The sequence below is a fragment of the Vanessa cardui genome, chromosome 1 (genome assembly GCF_905220365.1).
Source record: "Vanessa cardui chromosome 1, ilVanCard2.1, whole genome shotgun sequence".
NCBI classification, from domain to species: Eukaryota; Metazoa; Arthropoda; class Insecta; order Lepidoptera; family Nymphalidae; genus Vanessa; species Vanessa cardui.
In genome coordinates, this window is record NC_061123.1 from 13,495,757 (window position 1) to 13,516,467 (window position 20,711).

General features: G+C 32.8%; 1 protein-coding gene across 1 annotated transcript in view; it reads right to left on the reverse strand.

Moving 5' to 3' along the window:
* Positions 1-12,309: 12,309 nt before the first annotated feature.
* LOC124531437 (lachesin-like) overlaps positions 12,310-20,711 on the reverse strand; it is a 63,508-nt gene continuing 55,106 nt past the window's right edge. Inside the window, exons 5-8 of the mRNA XM_047106026.1 lie at positions 18,224-18,352; positions 14,072-14,191; positions 13,296-13,466; positions 12,310-13,113 (exon numbers count right to left, since the gene is read on the reverse strand). Coding sequence (XP_046961982.1) covers positions 12,860-13,113; positions 13,296-13,466; positions 14,072-14,191; positions 18,224-18,352 — 674 coding nt within the window. The 3' untranslated portion in view covers positions 12,310-12,859. The remainder of the gene's footprint in view (positions 13,114-13,295; positions 13,467-14,071; positions 14,192-18,223; positions 18,353-20,711) is intronic.

Here is a 20,711-nt window from a genome sequence, read left to right on the forward strand (position 1 = left end):
CTTTACAAAAGCTAATTGCAGACGGTCAAATTTACTTGGGACGAGTGGCAACTGAAATTACGCAAGGCATTCCCCAGCGACGAAAATTACGGACGTCTCTTGGAAGAAATGTTAAATCGCACATCACGTAATGATGAGAGCTTGCGGGAATATTTTTATGACAAATTGGGTTTGTTAAGTATGTGTGAAATTACTGGTAAGAAGGCTGTTGATTGTATTGTGTACGGCATAAGCGACCGATCTGTTAGGAATGGGGCACAGGCTCTCGATAGTACGGAACCAGAAGATTTGCTTACTTACCTTTCTTCCCAAAAACCACAACAGGCTATGAGTTACAATAATAGACCGCGTGAACGCACATTTCAAAAGCCCAACAACTCTGCAAACACCAATACGGGTGCCAGCAACTCAAATTTAAATTCTGTAATTTGCTACAATTGTCGCGTTAAAGGTCATCCTTATTTTAAATGCACTAAGCCGCTAACAATATGCAAACGTTGTAATCGAGTAGGACATGACAGCGACCGATGCAGGCTTGACTCCTTAACATCCACAAATCGTAATGCAAACAATAACGTAGAGAATTTTGAAAAAAACACTTTAAAAATTGACACAATTAATGACCCTAATAGTAAGTTCTTCAAAACTATCACAATCAATGACCATTCTCTCAAAGCCTACATAGACTTCGGGAGTGAATGTACTCTTTTGCGTAAAAGCGATGCAAAGTTTTTGAAACTTGCACAAAATTATGACAATATTCCAATTGTAAGAGGGTTTGGTCAGTCTTCTGTAATACCTTTGTACAAAACCTTCGTTTCTGTGAGGGTTGATGACATTGAATCGATTATCGAAGTATTAGTGGTTGATGACGCGTACATGCAGGTATCTGTGATTATTGGACAAAACTTTACAGAACAGCCATTCGTTACAGTCTTAAAGAATAGTGACAATCTGACGTTCTATCTAAGTCCTAATAAAATTCCATTTGATAACGAAGAGGATACATTAAAACTTTACGTTACCGATACCACTAACATTTCGAAAACCGGCGTTGTCCCTGTGCAAATAGATCATGATTTTACCGGAGATATTTTTATTGGGGGCTATAACTCAGTCGAACCACGGAAGGAATACCGGTTGTTGCCGGGCGCTTACCGTATTTGTTGCGGCAAAGGTGGGGTCATTATTTCCAATCTGTCCGATAGTACTTTAACTTTTGAAAAGGACGCCTTGATATCTAGAGCAAATCCCTTTGTTGAACGGCCTGCTTACCAGATTAACAGGATTGTAGAGAATTTCTCTACGATAGAACCCCTCAATAAAGCCGACATTAAGATTGGACCAGGTCTTGACAATAGTCAAGCAAATGCGCTTTATTCGTTACTGTTTCGCTACCAACTTGGGTGAGATAGGCTGTGCTGTTGACGTGGAAATGAAAATTGATCTCGTGGATAACAAACCGATTGTTTACCGACCCTACCGCCTATCTCATTCCGAACGTGAAAGGTCAGAGAAACAGTTAATGAACTTGTACAAAACAATATCGTTCAAGAGTCAAAGTCTGATTATGCTAGTCCAATTTTAATGGTAAAGAAAAACACCGGTGAGCAGAGACTATGTGTAGATTTTAGGGCATTGAACAATAAAACAGTCAAAGATAGGTTTCCTCTTCCTCTCATTGATGATCAGTTATCTAATCTTAGTGGGAATACCTTCTTTACCACCCTCGATCTCGCATCAGGATATTATCAGATCCCAATGGCTCCAAGTAGCCGACATCTCACCGCCTTTGTCACGCCTGATGGGCATTATGAGTTTTTAAGAATGCCCTTCGGACTCGCTAACGCGCCAGCCGTCTTCCAGAGGATGATCAACAAAATTCTCGGTAATAAGCGATTTGAATATGCGTTAGCCTATTTGGATGACGTGCTGATACCATCAAAGGGAGTGGACGAGATGTTTTGGCGACTAGAGGAGGTGCTTAAAATTTTTAGAGAGTTCGGATTAACTTTGAAGCTCTCTAAGTGCCGTTTTTTCGATGTCACAGTTAGCTACTTGGGATATGACATTTCCTCACAAGGCATGCAACCCGGTGAGGCTAAGATAACAGCGGTCAAGGGATTTCCCACACCTCGCAATACACACGAAGTTCGTCAATTTCTTGGCTTAACTGGTTATTTTCGCAAGTTTATAAAAGGTTATGGGGAAATCGCTCGACCGTTGACTTCTCTATTAAAGAAAGAGGCAAAATGGCAGTGGTCTGAGATCGAGAACCAGGCATTCTCCCTTTTGAAGGAAAGTCTTGCTAGTCGTCCTGTTTTGGCCCTTTATGACCCAAGATTGGAGACCGAATTGCATACCGACGCCAGTTCTGTTGGCGTAGGGGGCATATTGATGCAATGGCAGAAAGAATCGCGGGTTTTAAAACCAGTAGCATATTTTAGTCGCCAAACAACACCAGAGGAGAGATATTTGCACTCCTATGAGTTAGAGACCCTAGCCGTCGTATGTTCTCTAAAAAAAAATTAGGGTTTACCTTCTGGGCATACCTTTTAAGATTTTCACCGATTGTGCTGCACTTAGAACGACACTAACAAAAAGAGATTTAATTCCGCGTATAGCGAGGTGGTGGCTGCAAATAAGCGAATTTGATTTTAGTATAGAGTATCGACCGGGGGTACAAATGCAGCATGTTGATGCTCTCAGTCGAAATACAACTCTGTCCGCGAACTCAGAGGAACATTTATCCGTTAACATTTATTCTATAGAGAAGGACAACTGGCTTCTAAGTTTACAAAGAGCAGACCCTGACATCTCGCGTATTTCGCAAATTCTAAAACCGGAAGACGACCTAGAGTGCCGGGATATTCGCAAAAATTACGTTGTTAAAAACCACGTTATTTATAGAAAAATAGATGACCAATTACGCCTTGTTGTGCCACGAAGTGCAAGGTGGCAAGTATGTCGGGCTAATCATGACGAAGTAGGACATCACGGCTATTCTAAAACGCTAGAAAGGATACAAAGCAATCTCTGGTTCCCAAAATTGAGAAAATTTGTAAAAAAATATGTAGCGGCTTGCTTAGAGTGTGCATACAATAAAGATACTGCAGCAAAACGAAAGTCTGGACATTTATACCCAATTGAAAAGGTTAATATACCTTTTCACACTGTCCATACGGATCATTTAGGGCCATTTGTTCGCAGTAAGGATGGTAATACTCACATTTTGACCGTAGTCGACGCTTTCACAAAATACGTGTTCGTTAGACCAGTAAAAGATCTTAAAACCAAAACCACTATCAAAGTCCTTGAGAAAATATTTTATGATTTCGGTATTCCGGCAAGGATAATATCTGACCGCGGTACTTCTTTCACGTCGACAGCCTTTAAAACCTTTTGTGAGGGACAAGGAATTAAGCATGTATTGAATGCGGTCGCTTGTCCCAGAGCCAATGGTCAAGCCGAAAGATTCAACCAGACTATTCTTAATTCACTAGCGGCACAAAATTCTTTTGGCCACGAGCGCGACTGGGACAAGTGCCTGGGGAAAATCCAGTGGGGCATTAACAACACTGTGAATGCCTCAACACAAAAAACGGCGACCGAAGCTTTGTTTGGACTCAAAATGCGGGATCATTTGGCAAATAAACTTAATGTTATAGATGAATCTATGACTTCTAATTTACAAGAACTTAGACAAGATATTAGCTCTAACATACAGAATGAGCAAGAAAAATTGAAACTAAGACATGATAAAAACAGAATTTCTGCTGTAAAGTATAAAGTCGGTGACCTGGTAAAGATATTGCGAAACAATTTTGCCAATGATGGGAAGAGCACAAAGCTTTTGTCAAAGTTCATAGGTCCCTATAAAGTACTAGAGGTTCTAGGAAACGATAGATATACGATAGCCGATGTCCCAGGCTTCAATAGAACGGGCAAGCCCTATAAGACTGTAATAGCGGCAGACAGGATGAGACCCTGGATACATATAAAGGCTTTGGAGGTATATAATTCAGACAATAACAGTTCCAGTGAGCATAGTGATCACAATAGCGCTTGAATGTATGTGTACAGGGTCTTATACTAAATCCATGTAAATATTTTTCTGTAAACAATTATTTTTGGTACAGCGTGTGTTTTATTAATTAAAAAAAAATATATTATGTATATGTTCATATGTGTGTGTATGTGCATATATATGTATATGTATAAATTACTCACTGTGTGATCTACACACATCTGTTGAAATAAAAACAAATATAAATGTAACTATAATATGTAATGTATGAATTAACACAAATGATTTATTCCAATGTAATCGCTCTATTTTCTTTAATTATTTCAAACTATCAATATTCACTATATAATATGTTTATAAATAATTCGATTACTAGCTTAATTGGCGAATGTCATGATTTGTTGTATGTAGGATTATTAGCGCGCTAACCTTTGAGTTGTACTCTTAAATTTATGTATCATTATTATATTGTGTAGAGTTAAGTTTGTGTTGAGAATTGAGCTAAGTGTTATGTGGTTATATAATATAACAACCAATTAATGTCATATATTAGCAAAGGGTGTATTTATATATAAACTATAATGATTAGCATGTCGTGCGCCGGGAGTCGGCACGATGTCGGATGGCCGAATGTCATGATTTTTAAATAATTTTAATTGAAGTAATAATATTTAGTACTGTTTTAATTTTTAAATACGTTGTTTTTAAATTAAATAACATTTTTAAGTATTATTATTGATTCGGTTATCGACAACATATTGGTGCAAGCCCGTGCCTTCCTCGGGTGGCGTGGCGTGGTGTGGCGACTGGTACCGCCTGGCACGAGAAAAAGAACACAAGAGGATTGATTGGGAACGAAAAAGAAAAAAAGGACATTCTTGTGAGAATAGTGGTGAAGACTAGTTAATTTTAATATATTAAGCGGATACTTAATATTGTATCAAGTTATAAATTAATATACTGAAATAATTAAATGTTACGTGAGTAGTTTTATTCCAGGAATTTATTTACTTTGTTGACTTCAAAAGGTGATTAAAAAATCGTAAATTGGATATGGATGTAACTGATTATTTTTCTCTTTTTAGTTCATTTTTGAAGGCGGTTTTTTTTTATTTATAAAAATTTATTTAATGCTTTTCAGTGTTGTTTTGTTGTTTTGTTATTTATAATTGTTTGTCATTCACTTTATTATACTCAGTATATATCGGCTTTCGACTCTAAACATAACTCAACGCCGTTTCTATACGATGTAGACTGCAACTCAAATTAAGCGTTACCTAAGTTACAATAGCCTAATGTTAACTGCTCATCGCCAATTAGACAATACCATTTTTCCCGATGCAATGCCGTTAATCATTGAGGAATTCTCCTAGTAATCCACCATCAGCTAGACTTCATCATAGGCATGTTTACTAACATCAATTGCTTGACGACTATCTTAAAGAAATAGAACTAAACCCGTAAAATAGTTACTTACTAATAGGTTCTGATTACCAGTTTTGGTCTTCATCATCAGTTCCACTTCTTCAAATGTCACTTTTCGTGAGCATATGACCAAGGCACTTTGAATAAAACCGAAATCACTATAGGTGTGCCTATAAAATTTGAGGAGTTCCCTCGATTTCTCCAGGATCCCATCATCAGATCCTGATCTCCTGACAATGGGACCACCTGTAAAACATGCCCTTTCAAACAAAAAAAGAATTGTCAAAATCGGCCCAGCCATCTTCGAGAAATTCGGTAACATACATAAAAAATAAAAAAAAAAAAAAAAAAAAGGCCCCGACGAATTGAGAACCTCCTCCTTTTTTTGAAGTCGGTTAAAAAAAGATTTTTTTTATTTTATTTTACAATGCACATCGAACAAAAGTGTCTTATCGATATTAAAAATTTTGAACTATGCTGCAGTTTACTGGTCTCAAGGAGGAATCGTACAACCTCTGTAATAGTATGGACGTATTACATTATGCTAAAACATATATATGTACATATGTAACGAAGAGCTAGACATCAACTCGTTGTCGTTCACGTTCGTAGTATATCTTTTTTCGATATCTCCTCAAATAACACTTTTCTGCTGTCATGTGTTCTTATGTGTCATACTGACGTTTCCAGCATGTACGATAAAAAATAAATAAATCCTTATTAAACTTTTTGATGCTTTGACATATATATAGACATTTTTGCCAATATCAGAATAATTAATTATAAGTGGTATATTCAAAGTATTGTTCACAAAGTTTTAATTAAGCGAATCAATTTCACATTAGTTATAAATATCGTTACGTTAAAATATCATATACACAAATACACATAAAACACTCAACCAATCTATTACAAAATAATAAAGAAACTATTGGAAATTAGCGATTCGTCGCATACGTGGTGCGCGGGAAATTTTGAATGTAACTGCATTCAAGATGGCTGCCTCGCTATCCTCGCCGCGACGCTTGACTAGAGCGCCGTTCGACTTATATTGACACTCTTTTCCAGCCAGTACGAAAAACAAGATGGCGCACTATGCGCCGTCATATACATATCATACATATTATCATAATGGAAGTGTTATTTGTAGATTGAAAGAGTTCCTTTAAATTTTCTTGCTTTTGTTGCCTCAAAAATACTCACTCAATTCAATATAAATCCATGATAAGCTATTTTAATCGCCCAAGCTTAATATGCTAGTAGCGGAAGATTTTCGAGCATCCCTTCAAGATTTGGTTGATTTAAATTCGAACCGCATTTCAATTTTCTAAGTAAGTGATTATGTTTGACACAGACTGACTTTCTAATAAACATAAAGTGCGAAACATACAAATGATTGTTAGAGTTATTTTTTTTACACATTGTATAACTAAAATTTATTAAAATAATTTATTTAATAATATGTCGATTGATTATTTTTAGAATATGTTGTAATGTAATATTTTAATTTTACACGATTGATACTGGCCGATTGTCTGATAAGTACTGGCCGGTAAGAAAGAGAATGTCAAGAAATAGAATGCGGCGGCAATGTTTGGTGATATTTATTATTAATTTGGAAGTAATGAGAATGATTGGCTAAATTGAGATATAAAATACGGTATGTATTGTAAAGGACGGATTAGTGAATAAAATGAATGTGAAAATAGTATTAGTAAATGAATCTGGAAGAACATCGTTGTTTAAGCTCGTGACCATTATAAAATGATAGAGTTTGCGTAGTGTACTTATTCTCGTATCATTATAAAACTGTTATTACTTGCTGTAATATTTGCTCTTGTTCTTGTAATACTTGCTATATATATGAATGTGCTCTTGCTTAAACGGTGCCAGTATCACTACAGGCAAAAGGGAGTTGATATTTTAGTCAGGGTTAGTGGCATATTATTTGTGGTGATCATTTAAAGGTCAAGGTCAACAGGTCTTTTAGCTATTACACCTGTCTCTTCTAAAACAAATAATTATATGGGCTTAATCTCAAAGTCGTCATACAATGTATTGAAAAAAAGATGATGCATGTTTTTATACAGCCACACCTTGACAATGACTTAAAGCAAGGATTTTGCTCTGATTTCCTCCCAGTCATGTTAGTTTTGCCATCGTGGGGTTTTGAGAGTGAAGTAACATAATGTAGTAAATCGACAGTCAAGAGGACAAATAATATATTGAAGCAACAATATTGATTACTATTCTAATAGATTATTTTACAATCAATAACTCGTGTTAACAAGCGATATTTTACTTTAGTGGACCCGCAGCTTTACAGTTTTACCCTTAAAACAATAACAAAGCGCTTGAGCACTTCTGCTCATTTGATAATGGAAACTGAGAAACTGATTTTAAATATACTGTGAATTTTACAATGTACCTAAATCATAAGCTTAATAGAAGCAGAACTGCAACAGTCTGTAAATTTCACACTGTTGGGCTAAGTCCTCCGCTTCCATTAAGGAGAGGGTTTTTGGAACATATTCCACCACACTGTTCCAATACGAGTTGGTGGAATGTACATGTGGAAGAATTTCGATGAAATTAGACAGGTGCAGGTTTCCTTACGATGTTTTTCTTCATCCAATTATCAGTGGATCTTGGTTGGGTTTGAATCCGCATTCATCGGTTAAGATTTAAGCAATCTAACGACTGAGCCATCTTGGCTCGGCGTAATGTAATGCTGCAATAAAAAGCATCACATTATCGTACAATTAATAAACTTTTATAATACATGAACTATGTGTTGTTGTGTTATATATCCGGAGAAAACCAGTTCACGCTCACGTAAAAACACTTGTTACCCAGGCAGAGCAGACAGCCTGCATCAATCACCTGTACGCCATGTTTAGAATGCCCAAATTAAGGTCGTTAGTATAAGATCCTACTTTCCTCAAGAAAAATAAAGGATATAACTCTTCTTTCTTTCCATCCGTACTGATTATTTTGTGACTCATTAAATGTGTTTATTTATTTATTTAAATTAAAAGACACACGCAAGACGTCTGAGTATATGAAATAGTTTTTAAGTTAAAACGCTATATTAATTTAGTCATTTTGTTCAAAATATTCACAAATTTTACGTACATGTTTATTTCTTTTTCTATTATAGAAATCTTATTCAATACAGCTTGATTAAAAAAGTATTACACCCCCACCAGGCGATCTTTTTCCCTCTATTTACTTCTATTGTTGTTGTTATTTTAGTTTTATTTTTAATTTACAAGTCATTTTTAATACAAATTTTGTTGATACTTTATTTTATTTTGACTGTTATTTAATATATTATGTAAAGCGAAAACCCCTTGTCGTTCTTACTATCCTAGACACATCACGTTTTAAAATATTATTCATTTAATAGTACCATAACATTAATGTATAAAATAATTACTATACATTCTATACATTTCCTTAGTGTACCATAGCTGGTGACAGTACCCTTTTTGTTAAGAAGCTATATAAGTCATTCTACAACCGTACTTTGCGGCGAGTTGTTGAAAATTCAAGTGGCAGAACTTTGTCTTACATTCCTCACGATGTATCCCTCCCCCATCTTCAACCAAACGCTATACAATTAATAAATACTCCATGATTAACATACGTGTTTTATTAATTGCTCCTTCATTTGTTTTATTTTTAATACAGTTAGGCCAATGTGGAAATGTGCCTCCTGGTAAATGGTCATCACTATACATTAGAGCTATAAGTAATATTAATCATTCTTTACATCGCTGAGATGAGATCGCGTGCATCTTAACCGAAGATTGCGGGTTCAAACCCAAGAAAGCACCACTATATATATGTTCTAAATTTGAGTTATAATTCATCTCGAGCTCGGCGGTGAAGGAAAACATCGTGAGGGAACCTGCATGTGTCTAATTTCATCGAAATTCTGCCACATGTGCATTCTACCAACCCGTATTGGAACAGCGTGGTGGAATATGTTCCAAACCCTCTCCTAAATGGATGAGGAGGCCTTATCCCAGCGGTGGGAAATTTACAGGCTGTTACTTTACTTTACTTTACATCGCTTATGCGGAACCAACCTTGGGAAGTTAGATGTTATGCCCCTTGTGTCTGTAGTCATACTGGCTCACTCGGTCTTCAAACCGGAACACAACAATACTAAATATTTCCGTTCGATAACATGTAAGACTACTAATAAGTTGTCTCAAAACAGTTGATAATTATCTTCAATATCACTTATTAAATTTTATCTTATAAAAATGATTGACGTAAACCTATCAACAAATTTTCCGCTCAATCACTTAGCGAATGAACGAGCAAATTTGAACTTTACTGTTAAACTATCAAATATACGATATTTGCAATTAATAACGACCATTTTATAACTCATTTCGGTGTCGGTATTTATAAATATATGGATGAATAATTTAGTTTAGCGACAAAAGCTCTTAAATTAATATTAATTTCATTGCTTTATGTCACTTAATCAAATTATTATAAAATTGGGTAACGCCAATCGATGCATTTACGAGCAAGCGTTAATTCGATTAATGAATCCTTTGGCAGAGCAAGCTATCAACGTAATTATAATTAATTGACGATAAATACGAGAGCATTTAAAAAGAATAAATATATAGAACCTACTTTTGAAATACTGTATTTAAATTTGTCAGAATTAAATCTCTTTACACGTCATTTAATCGTTAATGGATAATTTTATTCGATTAATTATCTTAGTATTTTTTTTCTGACATTAATTTTGAATATGGAACGAGTTAACACTTCGAATATTACTTTTAATTTTGCGATGAAGGCGATGATAAGGCCCCTTACATACTTGTGATATTGGAATATTATAAAAATAAAGACAGAATTTTTTATAGCTTTTATTTTTTGTAACGATCAATTTGATAACGTACAGATTTTTGTTATCGACTAAGTACATTTGTTTCATATATATTCATATTCCAAATGCAACTTAAAAAATAAATATATTCAAAAATATAAATCAAAGTTAGCTTAATCTTATGACAATGTAAATTAAACAAAAGTTTTTTAATTTATTTAATTAAAATATATTATAATATTTAAATAATAATAATAATATTTAAATAATAAAATTTAATCTGTTAAAGTTGTATCAGAATAAGTTGCTTTTATAGACCATAATTTTAATAGTAAAATAATTTGTATATTAGCAACTATTAAGTAAAACATTTAATGTTATTTACAATTATAGGAAATGGCACAATAATACATCATAATATATTACAAATACCAATGGAAACCTTTATTTACTTATCATACATATAAAACATTACCCTCCTTCTTTGGCAGTCGGGTAATAAAATAAAATGTATCTCTTTCTTAAGCTGACGGATCAGTCACTCTTAAGCGTGATATGTGAACTGACTAGACGCTCTTCTAAATGTCATGTTACAATATTGAATTCAAAGTAAAGCTATCACCGTTTCGGAAAATAAATAATAACTAGAAGCACCGGTTATCAATTATCGGTTTCTCGTTTCATACTATTTGAGTGACGTTACATTTTGTTACGAGTTTTCAATTTCTAACTAATATTATTTGAGACTTATTTACTAAGTATGAGAATGAAGCACAGCTGATCACTGAGCAAAAAGCACGTTACGCACATTTTAAGTGGGCTTTAACGAATATCGTATAGTAAAACACAACTTAGATTTAGCATCAGCAAAATTCGTAAAACTGATCTGATCTGAACTGATCACATCCGAATTGAGTACGCCATACCAAATTATCAATATTTTTTTTCATGTGAATATGATCTTTACACAAACGTAATAAACTTGTAATATCGCATAACCTTAATATATTCGTCAATGTGACACGTCGATTTACATGCACTTGTTTTCTTGGGTTGAACTTACGCGGGAATATATAGCGTCGAATGAGGCGATAGGGAGCTATTTCTATTGGTCATGTAAATCGGCAGTAATTGGTTTTGTTTTCATTTCATTGCATTTTCCGATGCTACATCTAATTCGTGTCGTACTATAACGTACATATATTCGTTATTTTTCCGTTACAATGATATGCAGGGCCAGTCGTCAGCTTTAGATAAATATTGTAATAATCCGATCATACTGTTCGTGGTATTCATTTACATTTCAATACATTTCTGCAATACTCAATGTAATGGAGGTAAAATGAAATACATAAGTACACATAAAACAGTTTTTATTATTAGCTCGACATGTGTTAGAAAACAATAAAATGACATATTCTCTTTGAAAATATATTTAATGCACAGAAATTGTCTTTACAAATTGTATATTAATGTATAATATATATAATTATATTTTTCATATAAACTGCTATAGATATTTTATCAATAGCAATATACACAGCTTAACGTACATCTTATGTAAACATTTACTATTTTTTTTTTTTAATTAATAGCGCCTAAATAATAGAAAGTACATGAAGTTTTTTTATTCGATTATATTTTCTCTATTTAACTTATAAAACTATATACAAGTTAATTCTAGTTATTATCACGTTACGCGCTGAATAAATAAAAATTAATACAAAATATACACACAAATTAAATTAACAGTAAATACTTTTTGGTCATAATAAATAAATTAGAGACGATTTTTTTTTCATATAATAACGTTAATACTGTACGGTAATGCAGGCGACATTAATACGACCTTTTTTCTGAGAGGCTATTCGTGTAATACTACTAACATATCTTCATATGATAGTAATACTCTTTTAATGAAACGACCGCTTGAACAGTTATTTTTTTTTTATTTTGCTTTAAAAATTTTAAATTTTAATGGTGATAAACTATTTTTGATATCTGTGTAATTATTCGATTTTTAAAACAGTTATTGGCTTTGGTTGTTAAAAATTTCCTCATCATAACTTGAGTGTCATTTTGTATCAATAAACCAGTGTATGTCATATAAATAACACAGTCGATAAATTAAAATCAATTCGATAACTTCAAATTAAAATTTACTTTCATACGATATCTAACTAAAAAACATTATGCGTTTTTTTATAATGTATCAAGGTTAACACGTCGAAAAAGTAAGCAAATTATTCGAAAACAATATTGATTATATGTTAGTTGAAAAGCAATTAGTGATGTTGATTGAAAACATAATGTAATCATGAATGCGTGATTAGTTGGTCGTTCGGTACATTTTTACCTTAAATAGTCAACCAATTTGTAAAATATAATATTTAAACAAATATAAAGCTTAATGATAGATATATAAAATATTTAGTAGTCGCTTCTTCTATATACGAAATCAAAATGTAATATTACATGGTTCTAAAATAATGAACAAATATATTTACGACAGCACGGTTTTGGATTAATATTTTAGCGGAATAGTTTTAAGATAGAGTATCTAATAGACTTATAATTGTAACAATAATAATTGTAGCATTAAATATTGAGGCGTTATTAGTAGAAACGATAATTTTTCCGTCATTTGAATACCATTTGTTAGCTCTGTCTGAGACACGATTGCTTTTTTCTGCATCCTTTTCATCGAAATCTTCATCGTATATTTCCGTTCCATACTCGTCATCAGACACCGTTCTTTCCTCTGGATACTGATATATATGTCTGTCGTTACCTGGTATTTCTATAAAAAGAAAATCGACATTAAAAAATTTAATTATATTTTTTCATAAAAATCGCAAAGGCATACTTAATACCCTCGAGTATTCTCGGCCATCGTACCCTAAGCTAATCAAAAAGTTTCTATATCGGGGTGCAATAAATAAAAAAAAAGTGACGAATAAAAAAATGATATAGTATTCATACCGTATAATCTGATTTTGCTCTCCACGTCTCCTAAGGAGTTCTTCGCGACACATATGTAGCTGCCCAGGTCTTCTCTCCGTATGTTCTTGATCGTCATAGACATTTCGGCTTCGAACATCGACTTCTGCCTGACAGTCATCTCGTGATGCTCGGATGGTATTATCAGCTCACCTGCGATACAATTTATTACTTAAAACATTTGCTTTCAAATCCAATATTAGAATTTCATCTTTCCTCCGCCAAGTTTTATGAAAAATGTAAAAACTTCGGGCAGACACCTAGAGTTTTATATCCGCTTTATAATTTGTTTCTTTTATAATCGTGACGCTTTACCAAGTTAATCATAATTCTATTAGCGTTAATACAAATTTGATAAATATATTGCGTAACGTTAAAGTAATTACTTGCAACTAATTTAATTAGAATAAGACGCTGGATAATTTACTAAGGTGTTTTGATTTACAATATTACATTGTATTAACACCCATGGTGGCGTCCGACTCAAATTGGTAACATGGGGTTTAAATTAATTGCATAAACGTCTAAAAACAAAGAGTGATTACAACACATTCATTTTTTCATTATTAATAATAATAAAAACGTAATTATATCATGTTTAGGTATGAGTCTTGTACGACGCATTTTTTTTGGGTTATCATAATTCTCAGAAACAAATTCATGAACTAATCACCCGAAAAAACATAATTATCGTCGCATTCGTAATTCGTAACGTTCATTATATTCTTACACGTCTTCAATCACAAAAGAAACATTACCTGGATCCTTAACCCAGTAGTTGATTGATTTTGGCGAAGATTCAACGTAGCATTCGAGTGTAACATCTGTGCCTAGTGGAGCACCGACTAGCTGATTCGGTACTTGAATCACTGGATGAACTGCGGATAAATAAATTTCCTTAATGCAAAAATTATTATACTCCCAATTGTGGGATGCGATTAATAATAATAGGGAATCAAATAAAAGGACCGAAATTAAATTTACAACCGTAAATGGATTCAAAGGCGTAAAATGATTGAGCTATTATTTTGCGGAGACGGCGCCTTACCTTCTATTCACCCTGAGTTGCGCCTTCTCCCTAATTAGCACCGTCTAGTTCGACAACGGCGAAACGGAATATGAATGCAGTTCTATCTTATTTCTAGTATCATTTAGACAAGAGCAAAATATCACAGAAATTCAAATCGTTAAATTAATAATGCGCTTTTAGTTGAAGTATTTCGATGTCATAAATCAATTTGACCCGTATACCAGATATTAGGGTACCAATGGAAATACTCAATTTCTGGCATACCTATTCGGATAATGCCATATTACCGATTTTAATTATTTGTTAAGTGTAAGTTAGACTTGAGACTAAACTGTAATTTGTTATTTGGTATTTTCGGAGTAGGTATTTTTTTTATTGTTTTTCATAGAACTAGTAATTATTTTATTATTTGTACTCGTAAGTAAGTGTTTTCATTTCGTTGTCTTAAATTTTCGCGATTATTACACATTTAAATAAAACTAATTATAACGGATGAATCGCGTATATTAATTATTTTTAAAACATCCCGACGTTTCGAGCACTTTGCAGTGTTCGTGGTCACGGGTAGACAGTCTACCCGTGACCACGTATGTTTTAAAAATAATTAATATACGCGATTCATCCGTTATAATTAGTTTTATTTAAATGTTTTCATTTCGTTTTTTAATTTTGTTGTACATAACAATTTCTGAAAGCGGCTGTATCACATCTCTAACTCAATTCAGTATATTTATGGCGTTTGAAATAAAAAATAAAAAATTAGAGTAATTGTGCAGAAAAAATCAAAGTAAGCATGTTCATTTTATAAACATTGATGTAACATTTTATAACCATGACATAATTATGTGGATGAACCAAATCGTACTTAATTTCCATCGCTGTGCTCCAAAAAGTTACGCATGCTGGCGAAACAGAATATTTTTCGTAGAGTTTCAAAAAATATCCGAATTTGCCTAATTTAACCTCACTTACTGTGAAAACCTTTGTTTTTATTAGCATTTGAATAAACACACACATATAAAATTAAAATCTTTCAATATTTTACAATTTATAAACGAAATCTTTTAAAGTTTTTCTAACTATACCTTCTTTGTACAAAATAAATCTTTAAAAACAGTAAACATTATTATTTATGAGCACATGTCTTTCTATAGAGAAATAGATCTAAATATGTATTTAATTGTACTTCAAATTTCAGATCGGTTTCGATTGTTTTAAAAAAACGAGATAAAAAACAAGCAGATCGATTCTATTCTTTAAGATTTTGAGTATTATATTTACATTCTGATATTATAATATAGTCTAAAATTTTATTAACCCAGTTTTTATGCAGCTTTTTCCGGCTTAATAAATTAAGCAAAACATACATGGGTCATACATACTTCGTTACATATATTTGATTGAAGTAAATCTATTTCTGACAATGGACTCCTGTTAAGTTTAACATTTATAACATAGTATGTGACTAAAACACGATCCGAATAGAATTAAGAAATTTATTATAAATCGAAAACTAAAAACTATTAGAGCTACAGAATTAATGGCAATTAAATTGAATTGCGTTACAATAGCTGCTCATTTCCTGGGTCTTCATAACACAATTTACCTCCATAATTGACTTAATTACCCCTTTGGACACTTACGTATAACCCTTGCACATCGCGTGCTACGATTCGATATTTAATTAGGATCCGTTCCCAAAGGGGCCGTGACACATAGCCGTCTTGTGGCTTTTGTTTCGATAGTCGGTTCAATTTTTAAACCACTTCTAAAAAAGAAGGTTATCAGTTCGACGTGTATGTATGTGACATTTTTAGAATTTCATTATATTTGAGCATATATTTGAGCTGACCCGTTTGGGCTTCTAAGAGCGTGTACTTAATTTAGTAAGTGTATGTTGGTCCGAATTTCTTGAAAACTAAGAACTAGCGCGCACTGGTAACTTTTGTCACGGTGACACGGTTTCACAAGAGTGACGAAACAGTCACCGTGACAAAAGTTACCAGTGCGCTCTAGTTCTAAGAGTCGTATTGAGATGGTCATTCTTAATCTAAGTTAGGTTTAGTAAGTGTAAGTTTCATTAAAGTCTGGTCTAGTAGTTTCATATTTATTTTTTATTCTTTATTCACCAGCTGTTTCTAATTTTGAAGTCGATTTAATTTTTTATAAAATATATTTACGCGTATACACTTTCAATTTTAATGTCTTTGATAATAAGTGTTGATGGAGTCTTAGATAAAATGCACTTGTTAGAACGCCTATTCACTCTTGTACTGCAGTATCCGGAAACTCTATGTACATGCCATATTTTCACTGCATAGTCTAATTGTAATATTATATATAACTTTTTTATAGTTTCTTTATCGATTGAATAATTAGCAGTAGTTGATACCACCCATACATTCGAATGGTATCAACTATCTCCCTTTTTCATTCAAATATCATAAAGTAAAAAAGTAAAAAAAACTGTATATTTATATAATATAGTATATTTGTAAATATGTATATACGTACAATATGGATATTTGGTATAGCTTTAATTAATAATAAATTAAACATTCAATTATTAGTAATAATGACTATATTACAGAACGTGATTACAAATGTGAAGGGTCACAGGAAAGCAAGAGGTTTTATGATGTTTCGATTTCGAATACAGTTTTAGTCTAAAATACGCTAAGTCTGTTGTCAAATATTTTATGTACAAATATATAATATATTTAGTTGCAATCAAGTGCAACTAACAGAAAATATTATATATAGGTGTGTAGTTATTTTATTTTATGTAAAGTAGCTTATACAATACATAGTATTTTGCTTTTTTTGTAATCATAGCGAATCGATTCTGTGAAAATCGCATCGGGGCACTACAATCATATAGAATATAGAATTATTCAAAAGGTCAATTAGTGACTTTTTAGCAAGTATAGTTATTTTCGATTTCGCACTTGATTTAAGGGGATTTTTTTTTTACTATTACGATTTTTTTATGTTTCTAAAACATAAAATAATATAAAAAAAAAATGAACAATTGTATCTTGATGTTATGAACTGGCAATAAAATCATATTATTACTTGCCGAAATAAAGGGAATTTTTTTAATTAGTAAGAACTTTCTGAGGGCTCGCTCAATACAATGAAATAAAAACCAACTTTTTTTTTACGGAATAGCGACAATGACGCTGTAAGAAATATTAACTATTCTACATCGTCAATGCGCAACCAACCTTGGGAACTAAGATGCTATGTCCCTTGTGCCTGTAGTTAAACTCGCTCACTTACCCTTCAACCCGGAACTCAACAATACTGCGTACTGTTGTTTAGCGGTAGAATATCTGATGAGTAGGTGGTAACTACGGTAGGCGGGCTTGCACAAAGCCCTACCACCAAGTAGAACTTAATAATAAACATACATAATATCGTACTCTATACTAATATAATTTAATAATTCCTCAACATGAAAAACATCATTGAAAATTTACTTCAGAATATATTTTTATATTACATTACATTAACAGCCTGTAAATTTCCCACTGTTGGGTTAAGGCCCTTTCTCCCGTTGGGGACAAGGTTTGGAGCATATTTCACAAAGCTGCTTCCATGCGGGTTGGTGGATACACATGTGGCAGAATTTCGATGAAATTAGTCATATGCAGGTTTCCTCGCGATGTACCTCCGAAATGAATTATAAATACAAATTTAAAATATGAAAATTCTCTGATGCTCGCGTAGATTTGAACCTGCAATCATTGGATAAGATGTTCGCGTTCTAAACACCGGGCTATTTCGGCTCCACATTTTATATACACAATCAATATAATTCGTTTTCTTTGAAAGGCGCTGTTATGTTTTTACTTATAATAATAAAATATCAACTTACAATGTACGCTTATGTGGATCCTCTTGCTCACTGTGGGCGGTACTCCATTACCCGCAATACACAAGTAAGTCCCCATTTCGGAACGCGATATCTTCGTCAACTTTAATACTTCACCTTGGTACCCGAGCACTGCAAACATTAGAATCATTTGTACAAGGGAATGACGTAGTTCAAGCTCGGAATATTGGATATTTCGTATACTTTAATGGTAAGAATTTATAACTCTTTTTATTTTTCTTCAAATGAAACTTAAACTTCACGGGGATGTTTAATTTATTTCATACGAATTTTCACTGGGTAGGTGGTTTATTTATTAATATGTAACCTTGGGGTTGAACTTTGTGTCATAACGAATTTTATCAAATTCGGTTGATTGCTTTAGCTGTGATAGCACACCAGACAAACAATCATATATAGTTACTTTAGTGTGTATAAATTATGTTTTAATTAGCATTTATAATTTAAGTATTTGATTAAATTTTTTGTGTCTGACACTAAGAAAATATGTGTGTCATTTAAAACTAATGTACTAAAGTATCATTACAATAAATCGTTTTCAAATCGTAAATATTTCAACTCCACCGCTGTTTCGGAAAGGTAATCTGTGTAATTGTTTCAAATTTTAATATAAATTTTAGCATTCAGTTTTTCTGTGACATTTCATTGATAAATTGTTTAATGAAAACTTTTTAATAGTTTTATTATAATTGTCATAAAAATCAAAAGATAATTTAATTTTCATATGAAATATAAGTACTCTTTATTCAAGTAGGTTTTACGAGGACTTTTGAATCGTCATTTTACAATTAAGTGAAGCTACCATCGGTTTGGAAAGTAGATTCTACCGAGAAGAACCGGCATATAGAAACGGATACCTTGCCCCAAGAAGGATTTATTGACTTTGCGGAGTCGGAAACTTGGCGTTATAAGCTTATCCTTACTTCTAGTGCACATACAATGATTATTATCAATGATTTTATCAGCGATCAATGCTACTGTAAATATACATAATATTGTTGTAAATATGCTGTGACGCAACAGTGAGTATTCCTACTCTGTTAAAAACATCCCGAAGAGAGTCTCTAGCTTTTGTATAGACATTATAAAGAATTCGATTCAATGTAAAGCTATCACCAGTTAATTAATTACGGAATTTAGTTCCTACCGAGAAGAAGTGGCAAGAAACTCGGTAGTTAATCTTATCCATTATTTTTAATACAAAGTTAAGTTTGATTGAAAATCAACAAGTAACTAGATATCCATTTTTTATATATCTTAACTATTTTGTGTATAATAGTATTAATCTTAACGATTTTTAACAAATTACTTTGAGTTTTGAATTGGCATTGCTAAAAATATATGTGCAAATTTATTATATAATATAAGGAGGCTGATATAAAAATAGACCAATTTGTAGGTTCGCAAATAACAATCACTTCGCGTAAATGAAGAATAATTGATACATGTCGGTGGTCATCTGTTGAATAAATAATTGATTATATCATTTTAATTTATATCCTTAATAATTATTGTTGGCTTTTATATGAGTTGTTTCCATGTACATTATTTTTAACATTTTTATCGCTATACAAATTCTTAATGTTATGTTATATTTATTAGTAGACAGGCTATTAAATCAAAATCAAAATAAACTTTGTTCAAGTGGGCTTTTACGAGCACTTTGGAATCGTCATTTTCCAATTAAGTGAAGCTACCACCGGTTCGGAAAGTAGATTCTACTGAGAAGAACCGGCAAGAAACACAGTAGTTACTCTTTTTCAACATTTAAAAAATACAAAGTCATATTAGTTTATACAATTATTTAAATTAAGATTAGACTTTTTACATCATAATGATGTTGTTCTAACTTCAGACTGTTAATGGAATCTGGGCTTTATATATGTATCTCTAGTGGACAAATGAGGCATTTACAAATTTTATACATGATCATTATAGCAATCCAAAATGAGATACAAATAATATTAACGACAACGAAAGACGCCAATACAAACACTTTCTTCTTTTTCGTATGCTTCATTACTGAAGTCGTGCTTGTCCTGAAATGCTTTTACCGATGTGTCGACTAGCTTCCTCCACACCACTCTGCCCGTGGCTATTCTCAGGGCAGTCGGAATATTGAGTCCCGTTATATTTTGAATCTGGTCGGATCAGCGGGTAGGTAGTCGACCGCGTGATCTCTTGCCTTCGATTTTCCCTATTACAACCAGTTTATCCAGACTGTCTTGTTGTCTCCGGGCAATATGACCAAAATATTTAAGAGCTCGTTGGTAACATATAGTGGATCGTCTGATAGTTATCTTCAGTTATTCGAGAATAGACTTGTTGGTCCTTTTTGCTGTCCACAGTACAAACACTTTAAGAAGTATCGAATATATCTTATACTGTAAATCACTGGATCTAACATACAAGACGGTATTGTATCAGTGACTGTTTCAAATATAATACAGCTATACAAACTATTGTTGCG